The sequence below is a fragment of the Lepidochelys kempii genome, chromosome 7, assembly GCF_965140285.1.
Source record: "Lepidochelys kempii isolate rLepKem1 chromosome 7, rLepKem1.hap1, whole genome shotgun sequence".
Classification (NCBI taxonomy): Eukaryota; Metazoa; Chordata; order Testudines; family Cheloniidae; genus Lepidochelys; species Lepidochelys kempii.
This window is the reverse complement of record NC_136386.1, coordinates 59,036,802-59,056,482: the sequence shown is the minus strand read 5'-3', so window position 1 is coordinate 59,056,482 and position 19,681 is coordinate 59,036,802. Positions and strand designations below refer to the sequence as shown.

The 19,681-nt window shown below is 46.8% G+C and overlaps 1 protein-coding gene across 6 annotated transcripts in view; it reads right to left on the bottom strand.

The window, feature by feature from the left end:
- WDFY4 (WDFY family member 4) overlaps nucleotides 1-19,681 on the bottom strand; it is a 239,735-nt gene that overhangs the window by 8,831 nt on the left and 211,223 nt on the right. For 5 of the 6 annotated variants that reach the window (XM_073353061.2, XM_073353064.2, XM_073353060.2 and 2 more), the window contains 4 exons: nucleotides 16,415-16,572; nucleotides 13,368-13,526; nucleotides 8,405-8,584; nucleotides 591-773 (listed from right to left, as the gene is read on the bottom strand). In XM_073353061.2, coding sequence (XP_073209162.2) covers nucleotides 591-773; nucleotides 8,405-8,584; nucleotides 13,368-13,526; nucleotides 16,415-16,572 — 680 coding nt within the window. Of the gene's footprint in view, nucleotides 1-590; nucleotides 774-8,404; nucleotides 8,585-13,367; nucleotides 13,527-16,414; nucleotides 16,573-19,681 lie in introns of those variants that run through there. The other variant, XM_073353067.2, reaches the window with a different exon arrangement.

Genomic DNA, 19,681 nt, shown 5'->3' with positions numbered 1-19,681 from the left:
TTGTCAGAGAGAGCACTCCCTTGTTGAAGTTCAACCACCAGCCTGAAGGTAGGAGCCTAAACACGCTTCTGATCAACGATGTTGTTTTTGCCTTTGGAATAGACCAGAATGAACAGCATTTTCAAAACAGTTTCTTAGGAGGATGAGAGGCCTCTTGAAAAATTTTGCCCCCAAACCTTCCCCCTGTTCCAAATGATCAGAGCGGGTGAAAAACAACTCACTGAAACACTTTTTTTCCAATGAAAAATGTCTTTTTGATAAACGAACTCTTTCCTTTTTGTCAGCTTTTGTGTCAAAAACACAATTTTCCAGTTTTTGGAAAAAAATAATTGGTACTGAAAATTTCTGAGGACTATTTCAAACAAAATGACATCGTTTGGTTTCTTTCTAAATTTGTTGTGGCGAATACTTAGTGTTTTCCACACCAGCACCACAAATTACACCACTTCAGTTCTGGGTTACGCTATCGCTCTCTGTTCATAATGTGCCTAGGGGGAGATGTGAAGCTAATGAAAACCATTGTCGCCCCACTCAGTATGGGAAATTCTGCCTCTTATCCACAGCTGGCTTAGCAAAAACATGACACCTACCCTCACAATTCCATCTGTGCCTCCCGTGATGATGACGCTACATGTGTCCCACTCCATTACTTCAGCAAAGCAGCAGCAAACAATGACTTCTTCCAGGCCGCAGGCGGTGCTGATGCTTGCCAGAGGCTGGCCGTTGATGGTCCACAAATGTAAATAGGATCCAGCACAAGAGGCAATGTCACCCTAGAACACACCAAGCAGCATTATTTCAGGATCCCACCAACACCACCTGTGGCTGTTAGGCCCTTGTTGTAATCTATGGCATTTGCCCTTCTTCATTTTATTTCTCTTCCACTCTTTTTGTCATAAGAGCTGATCAAAAAATGAATTTTTTTATTCAAAAATCTAGAATTTCAAAGCAAAAATTCTGGAATTTCATTTTGCAGGGTTTGAAACAGATTCACTTGCAGGTTCTTCACTTTTTTTGTTGCATTTTTTAATCAAAAGTTTTATCAAAACGGTTCTTTTTCATTTAATGAGAAATCCAGTTTTTGATAAACGAACAACACTGATAACCATTTTTGATTACGTTTTCTAAAATATTTTCAATTAAAAAAATCACATAAAATTGTGAAATAATTAAAAAAATCGGAAAAATTGTTTTTTTTAAAAAAGGCCATTTCCCTACAAAATGACTTTTCATTTGAAAATTTTCCAGCAGCTCTAGTTAACAGCCTGATATTTTTTACTACATTCTGCTCTTGAGGGACAAAAGTCAGCTGAGGCAGTACATGCAAGTAAACTTCACGCATCAGAACTAGCAAAGAAATAAGAAAAATAACATCGGGTGTTGGAAAGCCGAGGCTGTCAAGTATTGCCAAAGGAATAGGCACAATACCAGTGTTGGAACGATGATGCCTTTGGATGAAGATATGAAGTTTTGCTGTGCATGTGTTACTGAAATATGTTGTAAAGTTGGGAACACCCACAACCAGTCTTTCAGGTGCGACAGTGGAGGAGCCAGATGCACTGAAGGCCCATTAAAGGAAACCATACTCCCAAGGACTATCCAAGGAACCGTATACAATGGAGACTTCTCAGAGATAGCACGTAGACAATGGAGACTGCTTGACTCACATCATAGCAAAGGGTCTTTCCAGCAAGCTGGAAGAGACTATAAAAGAGGGGAAGTGACATCACCGCTTGGCCTCTCTTCCCCCCCCCAGCTCAACACCTGGAAACACGTTTGGAGGTAAAAGGCTGAACTAGGGAGGTGGTCCCAGGCTGAAGGAGAGTCCCAGACTGTATGTGGAAGATCTGTAACCTGCTTGTACTATCCGTCAGGGTGAGACACTGTTTGATTCAAATACTATCTAGTTTATAGAACTCAAATTGTGATTTTACTTTTATTTCTTAGATAACCAACTTTGATCTGTACTCTTATTACTTATAATCACTTAAAAATCTATCTGTCTGCAGGTATTAAATCTGTTTTATATTTTACCTAAAACAGTGCAGTTTGGTTGAAGTGCTTGGGAAATCTGCTCAGGTTGCAAGGGTTGGTTCACATCCACTTTCCTTTATAGAAGTGGCAGACTGGGTAATAAATTTACACTGTTCAGGTTTCTGACCAGTGCAAGATGGTACAGCTCTGGGGTCCTAGGCTGGGGAGCTGGAGGAATTGGCTGGAGCCTCTCTGTTGTTGGTGCTGAGTGGCTGGCAAAAACATTCATATAACTCAGCTGTGTGTGTCCCTGCCTGTGGATGTCTGTGTAAGTGCAGTACCTAGAGAGGTTTACACTTGTCACAACTTCACAGTGTGAGAGGGAGCCCAGGTTGGTAAGCTCAGCGGTTTCCCCAATTCCAAGCTGCACCCCAGGGAACCTGTCACAGAGAAATTCATACATTTTGGCCAAATTACTGAATAATTCCATGAGACTGATGACGATCGTTTACAAGACAGAATGAAGCTGGGAGACATTTTGAAGAACAAAATTTACTTTGCAAAATTCCTCATGACCCCAGAGATTTGCAGAACGGGGCGTGTTCCTGAACCCCAGGTGCCCTTCACTCGGACACCGAATGGTGATGTTCTCTTTGATACAAGGCTGTTGTAACTGGCCAGCAGAACCTGTTCCTCAACAGTAGGGATTTTTACCTAATTGTAATCCCACTCTGTTCAACAACACCCCAAGGACAGAGCGATAGATAGATGCAGAGCAACCAAGCTTGCATGTGGTTCGTATGCCTCCCCTCCATGGACACGTCTAGGCTGTAACCTAGAATGGTAGGCATAGTGGTTTGGCTAGCACGTGTGCAAAAGCCTGAAACCTGCAGGGGAGACTGTCCCATCCCAGGCTGCTCCTGAGTGTTGGGTAACTTGGCTTGGCATTTCTGTTCAAATAATCACCACTACCCCTGCTCCCCACCTGTCTGCAATATGGCAATTGCCAATGCCTCCTTCTGGTTGGGATGGGTTGTAGCTGCTGTAGCATCTAGTGGAAGAAATCTGGGGACCACCTTGGAGCCGAGCCAAAGCCCCGTGCCGGATCATGGGGAAAGTGGTGCCTGCATCATCCCAAAGTGCAAACAGAGCCTCGGGTTCCATTACCGACATTTGCTATTGGTCTACAGCGCAGCTACAGCCATCCTGAAGGCAAGGAGGCAGTCAGCCTGCCGGTAGATCCTACTGGTCCCAACATGCAAGACTCGGTCTTGATACAAGCACCATCTGCTTCACTGAACACTAGACCAGCATTCCCCCAAATAAGCTAATGCCCAAACACCCTGGCAACCCTGAAGGGTTAAAAAAGAAACACAGCCAACAGAAAATGTAGATAATGAAGGGAAAATAATAATAAATTTTGAGGGCTGAATCCTTAGCTCCTTAACTAGATTTCACTAGGTCCTTGCTCTGGCAGAACTCCTAGTGACTTCATGGGAACAAGGGGAGAGTAAGAACTGTCCCAGGATTTGAGCCTTAACTTTTAATGTAGATAATTGTAAGCTCTTTAGGGCACAGACTTGCATTTCATTCTGTGTTTGTACAGTGCCTAGCACAATGGGGTCCTGGTCTCTGACTGGGGCTTCCACTGGGTTAAAAATAGAACTAAACAAATTCATGGAGGATAGGTCCACCAATGGCTATTAGTCAAGATTGGCAGGGACACAACCCCATGCTCGGTGGGTCCCTAAACCCCTGACTGCCAGAAGCTGGGAGTGGATGACAAAGGATGAATCACCCAAAATTGCCCTCTCCTGTTCATTCCCTCTGAACCACCTGGCCCTGGCGGAAGACAGGACAGTGGGCTAGATGGACCATTGGTCTAACCCAGTGTGGCCATTCTTACGCTACTGAGATACAAATATAAAATACTACTACTAATAAACATTCTCATAAATCAGTAATTCACCATGTGGACACTGATTCCTAAACCTCTGTCCAGTTCAGCATCCTCCTCTGCCCCCCAGAATGTTTAGTGTTATGGTATTTTAAAATTATGTTTCACATATGGTTGGAGAGCTCTGCATTCATGGGAGCTTGGCTCACAGTGCCAATAACACCCTTCGCAACTGAGTCTCTCCTCTCCTTGTAATGCTTGTGTGTACAGCTTTAAGGGCAATTGTGTGTGTGCAGTGGGAGCAGAAAGTCACAGATCTCCAAAGCCTTAAGAGCAAGGAAAATGCAGATATTCAAAGCTCCAGGAGCAGCCTCTAGGATGCGGTCTTTATAATATTGCCCCTGATCTATCTACAAGTGCATTTTTATTAAACTTCCTGGGTTCATCCTCCCCGATATAAATTCCATCCAAACTTTCCAACCCCTAGGAACCAGCTAAAATAGAATAGCAGCAGCAAGTCCACCTGCTCCTGGCAGAGGCTGGTGTGTCCTGAAGTAAGCAGCGTGCATCCGGTTTAAATTAACTACTGCTGCGCCTTTCCCTCCTCCTGATTTTGGACCAGGGCTCTTCACATCGCAGTGGAAAAAAATCAAGACAGACTGAGAAGGGTTTATTTGAAACTGCATGGCCAGTACGGAGAGAATTGAAACTTGGGCCCTGGCTACACTTGAAACTCTACTCTGGTACAACCACAGCTGTGCCACTGTAGTGCTTCAGTGTAGACACTGACTACAGCAACGGGCGTGGTTCTCCAGTCGCTGTAGTTAATCTACCTCCCCAGGAGGTGGTAGGTTAGGCTAATAGAAGAATCCTTCCATTGACCTAGCGCTGTCTACACTGGGGGTTAGATCAGCTTAACTATGTCCCTCAGGCTGTGGATTTTTCAAACCCCTGAGAGATGTAGCTATGCCGACGTAACTTCTCAGTGTAAACCAGCCTTTAAACTACTTTAACTGCATGGGAGCCTGGGAGGCTCCGGGATTTGGTAATGGGCTATAGAGTTTTTCAGGTCTACATCGCTGACTGAAATCCAACAGAGATCAGCAGCTACATAAAACCTTTACTTTCTTACTCAGATTGTAAATTCTCCAAGGCAAGATCACCTTCTTGCTCTACTTCTGTACAGCACCTAGCACAACAGGGTCCTGCTCCATGACTAGAGCACCTAGGCACTACCGTATTAAACCTAATAATGTACCATGCCTAACCTGGCACTATGGGGTTCTGGTCCACGACTGTGGCCCCGGGTGTCATTGCAATAGACCTAGCATTGGGGCCCTACTTGCTACCACAGGACAAATAATAAGAGTGTAACACAGAGCTATGTGGAGACTGGAATTTCTGTTTTTCAGCAAATTCCTCCATTTCAAAATTTGTTTTATTTCAAATCAGAATGAAAACAAAGAAATTCAAAATTTCCCATGACACAAACTTTCTGAAAAAAAAAATCCTCAAGGATCAAGCCAAATGTTTTTTTAATAGGTTTCAACATATTCCATTTCAGTTTCAACGTTTTTAAATGTCTGTCTTTACAATATAAAATGAAGCATGTTGAAACGAAAAGTCATTTCAGACTGAAAAATGGAAATGTTATGTTCTCAAAAAACTGAAATGGAACATGTTGACCTTAGAGAAATACTATTCTCATGGTTTCCCCCCCAAAATGAGATTTTATCAAAAATCAATGTATTCCCGCAGGAAGTTTTGGCTTCAGTGAAATGATGTTTTCTGATAGAAAAGCCTTCTGTTGGAAAATTTTCAATCAGCACCGATCTAACAGCTGCTCAATGACCCCCATCAAAGTACTGATTGTCTCAATCCAATCCCTAGTGCACTAATTCCACATCACAACAATCATCACCACTGTCATGGACCCTGCTTGGCCCACTGCTTGGCAAAGGAATCAAGGACAGCATGGGCTATAGACAATGGACCCCACTCTCCCTCCAGGGGAAACCTATGGTGGGACACAGTGGAGGAAGCTTTGGAAACAGATACATTTATCCTCTAGCATCTTAACCCAGCATCTTTCACCAGCACTCCTATTTATTTTAAAATGTGTGGCTTCTCCAGTTTACTTTGCGGGGGTCTGACAAGAACAGTCAAGCGTTGGCCTAACTCTGTGGGAGTTTTACCACTGACCATTGGTATTTGCCATTAAGTGTATGGAAAATCCCACTCCTTGGGCTTTAGTGAAAATTATTATTATTATTATTCATTTGCATTGGAGTCATGGACCCCAGAAGCCTCAGTCATGGACAAAGTCCCCTCACACTAGGTTTTGTACAAATGCAGAAGAAATAAACAGTCCCTGCCCCAAAGTGCTGACAACCTCAGTTGTTAGAGTACACAGATGTTTTGGGACTTCTTATTGCTAGGACCTCAATATACACCCCTAACACTTCTCAGCACAAGCCACAGTACTCTGTGACTTGACAACCGCTGCTCTCTTTTGTGAAGATCAACTGAACACAGAAACACGGGCGTATATAAACAGCCTGCTCAGGAAGCAGAGATTTGGGGGAATTCACATCCAAGCAAGTTGAGTGCCTACAATTAAATCTAATCCAGATTATTTTCATAATGATGTGCAAGCAGCTGTGTTTCTGGGAACAGACTGCAGATGGATTTTTCGTTTCTACCACCATCCCTAATAGGAGAGATTACAAAGACTGGGACTTGGAAAAGAGAAGACTAAGGGCAGAGGGTTATGAGAGACGTCTATAAAATCATGAATGCTGTGGGGAAAGTGAATAAGGAAGTGTTATCTACCCCTTCACAGAACACAAGGACCTGGAGTCACCCGATGAAATTAACAGGCAGTAGGTTTAAAACCAACAAAAGGAAGTACCACTTCACACAACACACAATCAACCTGTGAAACTCGTTGCCTAAAGATGTTGTGAAAGCCACAAGCATAACTCGGTTCAAAAAAGAATTATATAAGTTGATGGAGGATTGGTCCATCAGTGGCCATTAGTCAACATGGTAAGGAATGCAACCCATGCTCTGGGTGTCCCTAAGCCTCTGACTACCAGATGCTGGGTCTGGACGATAGACAACAAGGACAAGTGCAGAGTACTGCACTTAGGACAGAATAATCCCATACACTGCTACAAATTGGGGATCAACTGGCTAAGCGGCAGTTCTGCAGAAAAGGACCTGGAGACTGCAGTGGAGGAGAAGCTGGATATGAGTCAACAGTGTGACCTTGTTGCCAAGAAGGCTAACAGCATATTGGGCTGCATTAGTAGGAGCATTGCCAGCAGATGGAGGGAAGTGATTATTCCCCTCTATTCGGCACTGGTGAGACCACATCTGGAATATTACATCCAGTTTTGGGCCCCCCCACTACAGAAAGGAAGTGAACAAATTGGAGAGAGTCCAGCAGAGGGCAACGAAAATGATTAGGAGGCGGGGGCACATGATTTACGAGGAGAGGCTGAGGGAACTGGGCTTATTTAGTCTGCAGAAGAGAAGAGTGAGGGGGGATTTGATAGCAACCTTCAACTACCTGAAGGGGGGTTCCAAAGAGGATGGAGCTCGGCTGTTCTCAACAGTGGCAGATGACAGAACAAGGAGCAATGGTCTTAAGTTGCAGTGGGGGTGGTCTAGGTTGGATATTAGGAAACGCTATTTCCCTGGGAGGGTGGTGAAGCACTGGAATAGGTTACTTGGGAAGGTGGTGGAATCTCCATCCTTAGAGGTTTTTAAGGCCCGTCTTGACAAAGCCCTGGCTGGCATGATTTAGTTGGGGTTGGTCCTGTTTGGAGCAAGGGGTTGGACTAGATGACCTCCTGAGGTCTCTTCCAACCCTAATCTTCTATGATTCTATGATAGGGGATGGATCACTTGATAACTGCCCCATTCTGTTCATTACCTTGGAAGCATTTGGCACAGGCCATTGTTAGAAGACAGGACACTGGGCTAGATGGACCATTGGTCTGACCCAGTACGGCTGTTCTTATGAGCCCCTTTCTAGTGGAGAGGGTTGGAGGGGGAAGGAAAACAATAGCACATCAGGTAATTGTCTGCTGGCTGAGACCGCTGATTCAGGAACATCCAGAGCCGGTAGACTGTGGATCAGGACTTGGGTGTAATTAGTCCCACCTGGCACAGCCATAACACATGCATGTCAGGAGAAATCATTGGAAGCAGAAGGGTCACATGTGAGCCAAAGGCAGAAGTGCAAGGGACTATACTGCTATGCTTCTCAAGCCAGCTCACAAATCAAGAGGTTTAATCTTCCTATCCAGCCACACACGGATGCTTCTACTTAGCTATTCGTCTATATTGTATTGTACCTTTTAGTGCTCCCTTCTCATCCTTAAGAGTACTATTAGCAACCTCTATAAAAGGGAAAATCAATTGATCAGCATCTCAGGATGTTTTTACATTGGGAAGAGCACCCCTTACATTATCATGAAATGCTCATGGACACATCAGGAGAAAGATGATAAATGAAGTTCTTACCGTTGAATCGTTGATGGCAATAGCAGAGAGACTGGCCCTATGGGTAGGGAGATGGGTGATGTATGTCAGCTTGTTCAGGTCCCATATGATGCAGGTTCTGTCATTGGATCCGCTCACAAGGACGCTGTAGGTCACAGATGCAGCCAGACAGGTCACGGCCTGAGTGTGTCCATACAAAGCCTGGGAGTACAAAGCGACCCCAAACCATAACCAAGCAGCTGGGTTACTAGGGATCCACATTCCCACTGGGATTAGTTTAGTAAGAACATGTGATTTACTCCACAAAATCAGAGTCTAAAATGGAATCTCAAAGCTCCCTTGTCCTTAACTTAAAGATGGGGAAACTGAGGTCCAGAGAGATTAAGTGACTTTCCTAAACTTACCCAGTGAATCAGAGGTGGTAACAGAACCCAGATCTCCTTGTCCTTAGACTTGTGTTATAGCTATTTGACCATACTGCCTCATATAAAACACTTTTAGCTCTGGTTAGCAGTGTAAAACGTCTCTTACCTCTGCCCTTCTGGCCTTATCAAGGTGAGATTCATACTCAGAGGTTAGAGCTGTTCAACATTTGTAAAATTTTTAAATAAAAATATTTTCAATGACATTTTGGAGACATTTCTCCCTATTATTCTACCCGATACAGACCGTCTCAATATTTTTTCTAATACTGAAGATTTGCAAAATTAAAATTAACCTCTCTGGGAACCTTTCTGTTAAACATTACTTTCTTTTACCCCTCCCCCCTATTTTGTAAGCATCTCTATCATAAGAGACACTGCCAGTTTAGCTTAGCCCCAAAATTTAGGTCTTCCATAAAAAAGCCCCTTAATTTTAGTCAATGTATTACAGACAGAAACTAATACATTCATTTCACTTAATGGATGTGATATGCCGATCTGATTTTACACCCAAGATGCAGTGGTGTAAATGAGGGTACAAGGTTTTGGACAACGGAGAATCGGGCCCTACTTGCTTTCTTTAAAATTCCTGGGCCTGATTTTCAGTCGTACTGAAGTCAATGAGTGCTGTGACTCGACTTCCCTGAATGTCACACCAGAGTTTTAATGCGAATTTTAACTGGAGAGGTGAATTCCCCGCTGGCTTTCTCTGCATGGAATAATCAATGAACTTCTAGGGTTTGACTCGGTTCAGCGTGGGTCTCGGTCCTGAACGTCCCTGTTGACCTCTCAGAACACGTATGGTATATACTCTCCTCCTATGTCAGCCCAACTTCTTACTGGCCGCCTAATAAATGCTATTTGCCAAGGTTGTTCGGACAACAGCATTTAAATATGAACCCCTCGGGTCAACATGCTCTGTTGCACCAGGCTGTATGGGACCGAGATGACTTTCAGGTGTCACAGGCATGACATGGGCTTGAGATACAGGGTTTAATATAATTTTAGACCCTATCAAAGTATGAGCTCATGGGTAAAAGATAATGGCAGAAGAGGGGATTTAAGCAAAGCTGTGCAAAGTTTTCATCCCAGCCTTGAAGCCCATTCCCAACTGAGCTCTGGGGGGCTCCAGGCTGTGGAGTGAGTTTGGGGCAGGCTTGGAACTTCAGGGCAGCCTGCGAGCAATTTATGGTTGTAGGTCACAACCAGACAAAACCCAGTGGAGTTTGTTCCCATGCGACACAGAACACAGTGGCTGCTGATCAGTTTCACCTGGAGTTTTTTGGTTCACACAAAATAAAACTTTTTAACTTGTCAGAAAATGCTGATTCATCAGAACTGAGCCTTGTTGCGGAAACATGTTGATTTCGACAAAAATTTTGTTGGGAAAGTTTCTAAGGGTGGAATTTTGGATGGGATTCAAGAGAGTGAGATACACCTCACTCCTGAATAGCCCACCAGTGCAGGCACTCATCTGGGACGTGGGAGACCCAAGTAAGCATCCTGACCACCACGCTACTGAGCCATCCTCTTGCTCCTTCCGTATCTGCTGTCGGAGCTCTTCCACTTATAGATAATTAAATATTCAGTGGCTGCAGAGAGAGAGAGCGACTCCGTGTCTGAATCAGAACAGGGATGTGAGCCTGAGTCTCTGGTTACATCTACACAGATATGCAAGACTGGCGGCGCGGCCTTTGCCGGCCCAGGTTCGCTGATTTGGGCTCCTGGGGCTCAGGCTGTGGAGCTGGCAGTGAGTGCATCTCTGGAGCAGGAAACAGACCATTCACACCAACCTGCTGAGAGCTCTTCTCCAGGTTTCAGACCTTTGCCGTTAGTTTCTTGGTTTGCAGGTCCCTGTTCTCTAAGGCTGGACAGCAGTGCGACAGCACAAGGGAAGCCACCATCACAGGACTTCTCCGTTCAGGCAGAGCCAGTCAGTGCTGCCAATTCAGGGCAGACAGAGCCCTGGTCTCTGATCGCAGTGCTTGTGCACAAAGACTGCACCTGGCCTGCAGCAGTAGTCAGTGGTCTCTTCACCCCCTCCATACACTGGCCAGCCACAAAGGAAACACTGCACCCGCAAAAAGGGTGACTCAGCAGGGGTGTGCTGCGGCTTTGCTGCACCCACTCCACCATGGGTCTGTGCTTGAAAGGCGCAACACAGCTCTTCTGGATGCTTATCCGAACCGGTTACGTGTTTCCCTTGGTGCAGAGTTATGGGAGTGTGAGTCACATGGGCCACTCTTTTTCAGACAGATAAAACTGCACAGATGGATACCGTGGCTATTACGCTGCATCTTCAGTGCTACACAAAACTTTGGAGGCAGCCCGTTAAGAAGGGAATAAGATCTTCCTGCTGAAACACAGTTTCTGTCTTTTACTCCAACTCAAACAAGAACACATTAGTCCCTTGAGAAGGCTGATAAGTGAATAGCATGAGCTTTATAGCACATCAGCTTTACTTAAGTGAAGCTCAGTATCTCAGGGATAACGATACAATAGTTTTGTTCAGCAGAATAAACAACGACCATGAAACAACAGCACGTAATTCACTGGAAGTCATTTAGGGGCATAGTTCAGATTGACATCTAGGCCACAGAGACATCTAAATGATTAATGCCTTCTGCCAGTAGAGACCGAAAGGAAATCCAGGTCATTTTTGGCATTGCGTGATTCACACCGGTACTTTGTGGAATATGGGCAATATCATTTAATTGCAGCATACACATTAGCAACACCGGCTCCTCAAAAGTCAGCCATAAATTGTGGGCCGCTAATGAGACCGGCAAACCAGTAAAGGTAAAACAAAGAACCTCCCTGAACCTTTGCCCAAAACGCAAACTGACCCTGAACTGAACTTTTCTTGATCTCCAAAATGTGTTGCTTAGATTTTACCCTAGAGCTGTTTCTTTCCCTTCCATATCTGTGTCCTGGGTTCTGAGAGGAAACAGACAGGCTAACGTTCATGAGACAAGGCCTTCTGATGGTGTTTTGGGCCTCTTCAGAAGCAGGAAGTATTAGAAACTCATGTCAATTTGTGCTCCAATTTGCAGGGCCAAGAGGTCTAGCTAAATAGATAATATTCTGGGGGCCTCTCCAAGCTCAACCCAGACTCAGCCTTTTGACATTTCCCCATCACCTATGGCAAATGAAATATGTTCTTGTCCTGGACCTGGGAAAACCTGCATTTTTTCCTGAGTCTTTTCTGCAGGAACTAATGGACAGAGCATATTTCTACGGATTGAATACCTTCATGTCTCTCAAACCCCACGAACGCTTCCCCTTATTATTTCACCTGAGAGTATCAGAGGAGAGTTATCTCATTTGGTCTAAGGGGAAAAGGGAACAAGTTGCTGTCTATTTCCTTAGATATCACTGAAGAACATCAAAAGCGTATTCATAAAAGCAGCCCAGGTGGTCACAATTTCAGGCCTGAATGTCTATGGCATTACTTCAGTTTTATGGCAGTCTAAATCCTGGTTACAATGGAGTTACCCCAGCAGAAAGCTAGAGAAAGGCAGTTTGGATCTGGATAGAGATCCATATTCTGCCACTTGGGCCATTTTCCACCTTATGGGAGTGATGGATGAACCTCACAAAGGTCCCAAATTCAGGATAGGTAAAGTATCCAGAACTCTGGTTACTTATCTGAACCTTCTTGATCAGAAATACTGGGCTGGAAATCTGGTTAGAGAAGTCTTACAACGTTTTGGTGCTCCTGCCTCCTGACCCAGCTAGAACAAAGGAAATGGGAACCATTTGAACAATACATAACGACTCGGATGGAGCTGGGTGGGGTGAAGGTCCACGGGCGGTTGGAGTGGAGGGGTATATTTCTTATTTTCAAGACTTGAGGGCATAGCAAGCTATACTAGCATTGCTAAAGTGTGAGAAAAAGACAGACTGCTCAGAAGTCTGTTAGAGGCAGGTACGGCCAACCCCATATGGGGTTACACATAGGGAAGGCCGGAAACAAGAATTCTATTTTACGCAAAAAGTTGATGTTTCAAACATTTGGTTTTGTATCAAACCTGAGACCTTTTGAAATTTTCAGCTGAACACCTGAGAGAATGAAAGAGACACCCACTCACCACAGAACAGCGAACTGCCAGTGGTTAGGGTACTCACCTGAGAGAAAGATCAATCCATGCTGTGAATCACGAACCTGAGCCCCACCCCAGAATAACCAATAGCCCAGTCACTAAACACACACTTACAGTATGGGAGACCCAGAGCATCCTTACTTTGAACCTGAGAAACCTCCCCTACAAAAGTTTCATTGAAAATGACATGTTTCTGCAGAACAACGTTTGTTTTTGACACAATGGCATTTTATGTTGAAAAAGTGTTTTGTCAAAACAACTCTGGGTTAGATTCCCTGAGTCCATTTGTCACTGTCAATGCCTAAACGGGTGGCAGGTTGATATGCTGTGTGATGCCATCTATACCATCTTTCTTTGTCACCCTGATAGAGGAACAGCTTTCATCAAAACCCCTTCCCAGTTCTGATCTCAAACCTGCACTTACTAAGCTGGCACGTCAGGTTAGCTGTGGTACTGTACCTGTCTCAAGTTCAGGCATCTCACTTTGTCCTTGACCAGGGAAAGCTCCCAGACACACACAACGGTGCTCGTTCCAGAGGTAATGACAGTAGTTGGTGTGGGACATACAGCACAGAGGCACTTGCCCCAATCTGTCATGCATTCGAGTGTCACTGTGTTCTGCAGAAGGTAAAAACACTGGCAGTCATTTCTGTGGCACAGATTCGTTTGATTGAAGCCTGTCAATATTTAAACCAGAGAACAGATTTGGGGCCTGAGAACCAAGCTCTCATCTTCCCTTCGAGACTGGGAAAGGAATGTTCCTCCTACCCATTCTTGAGAACCAAAGGAAGGTTGGGATCAAAGGTCAGTCCAAAGAAAGGGCCCAGTCCCTCAAGGTGCAGGACATCCTCAACTCACAGTGAAGTTAGACTAAAGACTAAATTTTCCTCTCAGTTCTGCTCTCACAGCCTGCATGTGTAACAGCATGGTTATGTGTATGTTGGTGTGGGAGTGGATCAACCTTTACCTGCTGGCTGGATTGGAAGGATGATCCAGCAACTAGGGCACTAGCTTAAGATTCAAGGAACAGGTTCCATTCTCTGCTCTCCAACAGGCATCCTGTGTGACTTTGGGTGAGTCAATTAGTCTCTCTGTGCCCAGTTCCTCACCTGTACAATAGGAATAAGCAGCTCCCTACCTCACAGGCATGTTGTGAGGATAAATACATTACAGATTGTGATGCTATCATATTCTACAGTGATGGGGCACCATGTAAGTACTTAAAATAGAGAGGAGAACAACCTGCTACTTACTCATAGGTAGAGGAATTGCTCAAGTGTAGAGGCCGGTGCTTTTGGTGCAGGGATCCCCGGGTTCTGTCCCCACTGGTGACCCCTGGTTGTTTGTGTTTTCCCAGCACATGGTTCGGTACACATTTAGCTTCCCAGGGGAAAGGGAAAGGTTTCTGCTACTTTGAACGTCTGATGAACTATGCAGGGAACTGAACGCTGGTCTCCCGAGCCCCACACTAGCACTGGCCATCCCTCCTTTTAAGAGAGAACACTGCTCTCTCCTTGGCCGCTGGCACTCCAGCATGCATGCAGCACTGCCATGTGTGCTGTTGATTTCTTACAGTAAAGAAGTCAGAGGATCAGATTTCTAGAGCCCTGCATGGATACAAAAATTTGTATCCGCATCCAATCTGCAAGAATTATCTGTGGCTATCTGTGGATTTGCAGGGCTCTGCACCAGGGCTGGGCTGAGGCTCCGAGGCACCTCCCACCCCCCACTGGAGCCAAGTCGGCGAGAGCGCCGCGGGCAGCTGTGAGGAACCTGTGAGGAGTCGCAGACCCTCCACCTACCTTTGGCCGGGCGGGGAGCCTTGGGGGTGGGGACACAGTCGGGGGCTGCTTCAGCCCCCATCTCCTGCACTGAGGGCAGGTGGAGGGTCCGCCAGGGTTCCCCATGGCTCCCTGGCTGGGCTCCACACTGATCTGGCCAGGTGGGCGACCTATGGAACTTCCTGGGGGCTGCTCGGGCTCCCTACCCAGGGCACGGGGAGGGTCTGCCACAGCTCCCCGCCTGGCTTTTACCGTGGCCAGGCTGCAGCTCCAAGAGCCGCTCTCTGCCTGGAGCCACCCCCCTCCTCCCCCCCCCCACACAGCTGGAGCTGGGTCGGGGAGAGCCATGCTGGCAGATATGGGGAGCCTAGGTCCCTCCAACTGCCCTAGGCAGGAGGCCCAAGCAGCCTCCAGCCCGAGTCTATGCCCCCCAGACCCCTGCACAGGGAGGGCTTGGAGGGACCCAGGCTCCCGACAGCTGCCAGCACGGCTCTCCCCAACCCAGCTCCAACTGTGTGTGTGGGGGGGGTGGGGCGGCTCTCAGAGTCGCAGCCCGGCCACGCTAAGAGCCAGGTGGGCAACTGCGGGGAGCCATGCTGGACCCTCCATCTGCCTTTGGCAGGGGGCCTGAGCAGTCCCCCACCCAGTGTCCCTGCCCCCCAGGCCCCAACCCAGGGCAGGTGGAGGGTCTGCGCCACGGTTCCTTACAGCTGTCCGCCCGGCTCTTACAGTCAGATCCCTGCGTGGATACAAAATTTGTACCCACATCTGCACTATCAGCAAAAATGGTCCACAGATATCTGCTGATATAAAGCGGATATCTGCAGATTTGCAGGGCTCTACAGATTTCTAGGGGAAGCTGAATTAGTGTTTTGAATGAGAGCACTGTGCTAAGCTCGGGGGGTGGAGGAAATTGACAGATGGTCCTATCTTAATCCCAGCAGAAAGTTCTGCATCACAAAATTTCTCATCAGGGGCCAAGAGACGTCCTATCACACAAGTTTCGGTTTCAGTGTAACAGACAATATAGTGACTGGAACTAGAGAAGAATTTCAGATCAGTTCGATATTGGCCAAGATTTTCAAGAGGAACTACTGATTTTGGGTGCCCAATCTGAGACACTTTCAGTGGGGTCAGATTTCCAGAAGGTGCTGAGCGCCCACCCTCTGAAAATGAGACCTCTTTACGATGTCTCAAGTTGGGCACCTCAAACACCAAGACACCCAAAATCACAAGTCACTTTCCATTGAATTTCAGGCCAGAAAGGAACATTTAGATCATCCAGTTTGACCTCCTGTATGGCACAAGCCATTACATTTCACCCAGACACTCCCATATTAAAGTCAAAGATTTTAGTTAGGCTAAAGCATTTCAGTCCCCAGCAGACTACACTGTTATGAGCCACAGGCAGAGAGTGGGAGAGACTGAGGTGCCACCAATGACCAAGGCCCCTGCACTGGCAGGGAATTGATTAGGTGGGACATGCCAAGATGATCCCAGCAGGTGATCCGTGCCCCAAGCTGCAGAGGAAGGTGAAACATCCCAAGGTCCTTGCCAATGTGACCTGAGAACTTCCTTCCCACCCCAAAATCTGGTCATCTGTTAGACCCTGAGCACATGAGCAAGACTCACCAAGCATCTTGAAAGAGGATTCTCTGTACCACCTCAGAGCACTGGTCCACCGTCTCCAGTGTTTCAAAACCCTTGGCCTTTGTTCTCATTTACCTTGTCAGTTCCGTAGTTTCCAAGGCAGCAGGTGAAATCGTCAAATCCCCAGCAGAAGGTTTTGTTCCAGAGCGGGGGGATCAAAACTTTGTTTTTCTCGACGGCCAGAATGATTTTCTCGGTATGGATGATCTGTCCGATGGCTCCCTTCGGCGCCTCTGAACAGAAGAAGGAGATCACAGTTCATCCTATTGTTTCTAGAGTGCTAAGAGTGACTTTCCCTGCCCTCGCAAGGTGTGCGTGTCTCTGTAACTGTGCTGGGTGATATGACCAGCATCAGAGGCTAAAAGCCACCCTGGGGGCGAGATGCAGCCACATTCCAGACAGGGCTATGGAAACACATGGACACACACCGGGGGGAAGGCATGTCATGCCAGGTGGCACCAAGTCCCATCATCTATGCACAATGCTTCATTCCATCACATTAAACTTCACAGTGCAAGTGAAGCCATATGGGCCACACGCTTCCTCCTGCTTCCAGTGTTGCCAACTCCACATAGCAGAAAGTCACCAGACAAACCCTGAAAAGTTGCTAGATGTAGCTGTTTAAGCACTCAAAAGGCGTCAAAAATGTCATCGAACAAAATTTCCAGAGAATTATACACACACGCACGCGCACACAGGCAAGTATAGTCACAAAATCATTCACAAGCAGCTCAATAGTGTTAATAAAATCCATTCCATGCTCTTCTTACAATATACTGTTGCACACCAGAAGCAACTACAACAGCACATTGTCATCATCAGGAGGGCGCCCTGAGGTGCTCATTGGGAAGGGCGCTCTGTACACTGCAGCCCAGGTTGGCTGGGGTTGGTTAATTCAGCTGAGCCTCCCTTTCTTGCCAGCCTGGATTGGAGCCGGCAGGTTAGTGAAAGGGAGAGCCCAGAGCCAGGGGAAAGAGGGCATTCGCCTTACCTGAGCTCGGTGCTGTCGGGAGCCAAGAAAGTAGATTTAAAAACAAAAAATCAGGGTTTCCAGGGTTTCATTTCTGGAAAGAGCTAGGCAGCTAACCCCAGGCCAAGCCAGGAGAAGGAGTAAAGGGCAACTGAAAGCAAAATAGCTCCACCTTTGATCCTGTAGCAAGGGCTTCCTTCCTGGAGGCACGGTGCCCCCCACGCATTGGGGCACATGGCCCTGTCTCATCCCACCCCACCTTCCATCCATGGGGCTCTCCTTACTGGCTAACCTGCCTCCCCTGCCCAGCCTGCTTCATTAGCCGTCTTTCCCTGCATCACAGGGTGTGCTACCGGCTATGGAGCGGTGAGAAAGAACACATTTGGGTAAAAACAAGCCCTGGCTAATGTGCTGCTCTCTCCAAAGTGCGCCTGGCTTTAGCAAAGTATTTAATTAGCCTCAACAAATGTCTTTTCCTTGCCTGCAGATTATAGCGATCTCAGCCCAAGCAACCCTGGAATGCGATTCCTTCCGAGGACATGCTCAATTGAGAGGTAATGACATTGACTTGGTGTGCAACAGAAATGTAGTAAGAAAAGCATGGAATGGATTAACACTATTGAGCTGCTTGTGAAGGACTTTGTGACTATAGATATTGGTGACTTCTTTCTTTGAATGTCACTGTAATTGGCAAAAAGAAAAGGAGGACTTGTGGCACCTTAGAGACTAGCCAATTTATTTGAGCATAAGCTTTCGATGAAGTGAACTGTAGCTCACGAAAGCTTATGCTCAAATAAATTTTGGTTAGTCTCTAAGGTGCCACAAGTCCTCCTTTTCTTTTTGCGAATACAGACTAACACGGCTGTTACTCTGAAACCTGTAATTGGCAGTGACAGTTGCTAGATTTGTCACGGGTCACTTTGATACTTATTTTCTCGCTAGGGAAACCAAAAAGTCACTAAATCTAGTGACAAAGTTGCTAAGTTGGCAACACCCACCTCACCCCCTGCAGGGGAAGAAGCAGCATGAGCCACCACTCCAGAACTGATGGGGGGCAGACACCAGCCATATGGGATGGGGTGAAGAGAGAAGAGTCCAGGGCCCACCTGCAGACACTTTGTGTCTCCCCACCCCAGACTGTGGTAGAGTGCTCCCTAGAGAGTGGAGAGGGCGGGCACATGGGGTGAACTAGGGCTGGGAAGGCGTTTGTCTCTGGGAGCTGGCCAGATGGGAGGTTTATGGGAAAGGCTGTTATGTGTGTGTGTGTGGGGGGGGTGTTGTAAAAAACAGTTACTCACCTTCTCGTAACTGTTGTTCTTTGAGAAGTGTTGCTCATGTCCATTCCAATTAGGTGTGCGCACGCCACGTGCACAGTCGTCAGAAAGTTTTCCCTTAGCAGCTCCCGTCAGGTCGGCTGTGAAGCCCGCTGGAGCGGCACCTTCATGGTGCTGGATATATGACCCTGCCGACCTGGCGCCTCCTCAGTTCCTTCTTACCGGCTACTCTGACAGAGAGGAAGGCAGGTGGGTTTGGAATGGACATAAGCAACACATTTAGAAGAATAACAGTTATGAGAAGGTGAGTAACCGGTTTTTCCTCTTCGAGTGATTGCTCATATCGATTCCAAGTAGGTGACTCCCATATCCTACGTAGGCGGTGGGGTCAGAGTTATGGAATCGCTGACTGGAGCACTGCTCTGCTGAATGCTGCATCATCTCTGGCATGCTGGATGGTGGTGTAATGAGAGGTGAACGTATGCACCGAGAACCACGTTGCTGCCCTCCAGATCTCCTGCATTGAGACCTGGGCCAGGAACGCCACCGATGAAGCCTGCACCCTTGTGGAGTGTGCTGTAAGAGCCGGGGCTGGAACCTTGGCTAGGTCGTAACATGTCTGGATGCAGGATGTGATTCACGATGAGATTCTCTGAGATGTGACTGGGAGTCCCTTCATCTGGTCTGCCACCACCACGAAGAGCTGGTTTGACTCTTGGAACAGCTTCATGTGCTCGATGTAAAAGGCTAGCACCCTCCGAACATCCAATAAGTGGAACCTCTGTTCTTGGATATTAGTATGAGGCTTAGGGAAGAAGACAGGCAGAAAAATGTCCTTGTTGGCGTGCAAATGTGACACCACTTTTGGAAGGAAGGCTGGGTGAGGTCTAAGTTGTATGTTGTCCGTGTACGGAGGGTCGGATGTGAAGGCCTTTAACTCCGACACCCTTCTTGCTGAGGTAATGGCGACCAGAAAAGCTACCTTCCACGACAGGTAGAGAAGGGAGGAAGTCCCCAGCAGTTCGAAAGGGGGCCCCGTTAGTTGGGAGAGGACGAGGTTAAGGTCCCACGCAGGGACCGGTTGTCCAATTTGTGGGT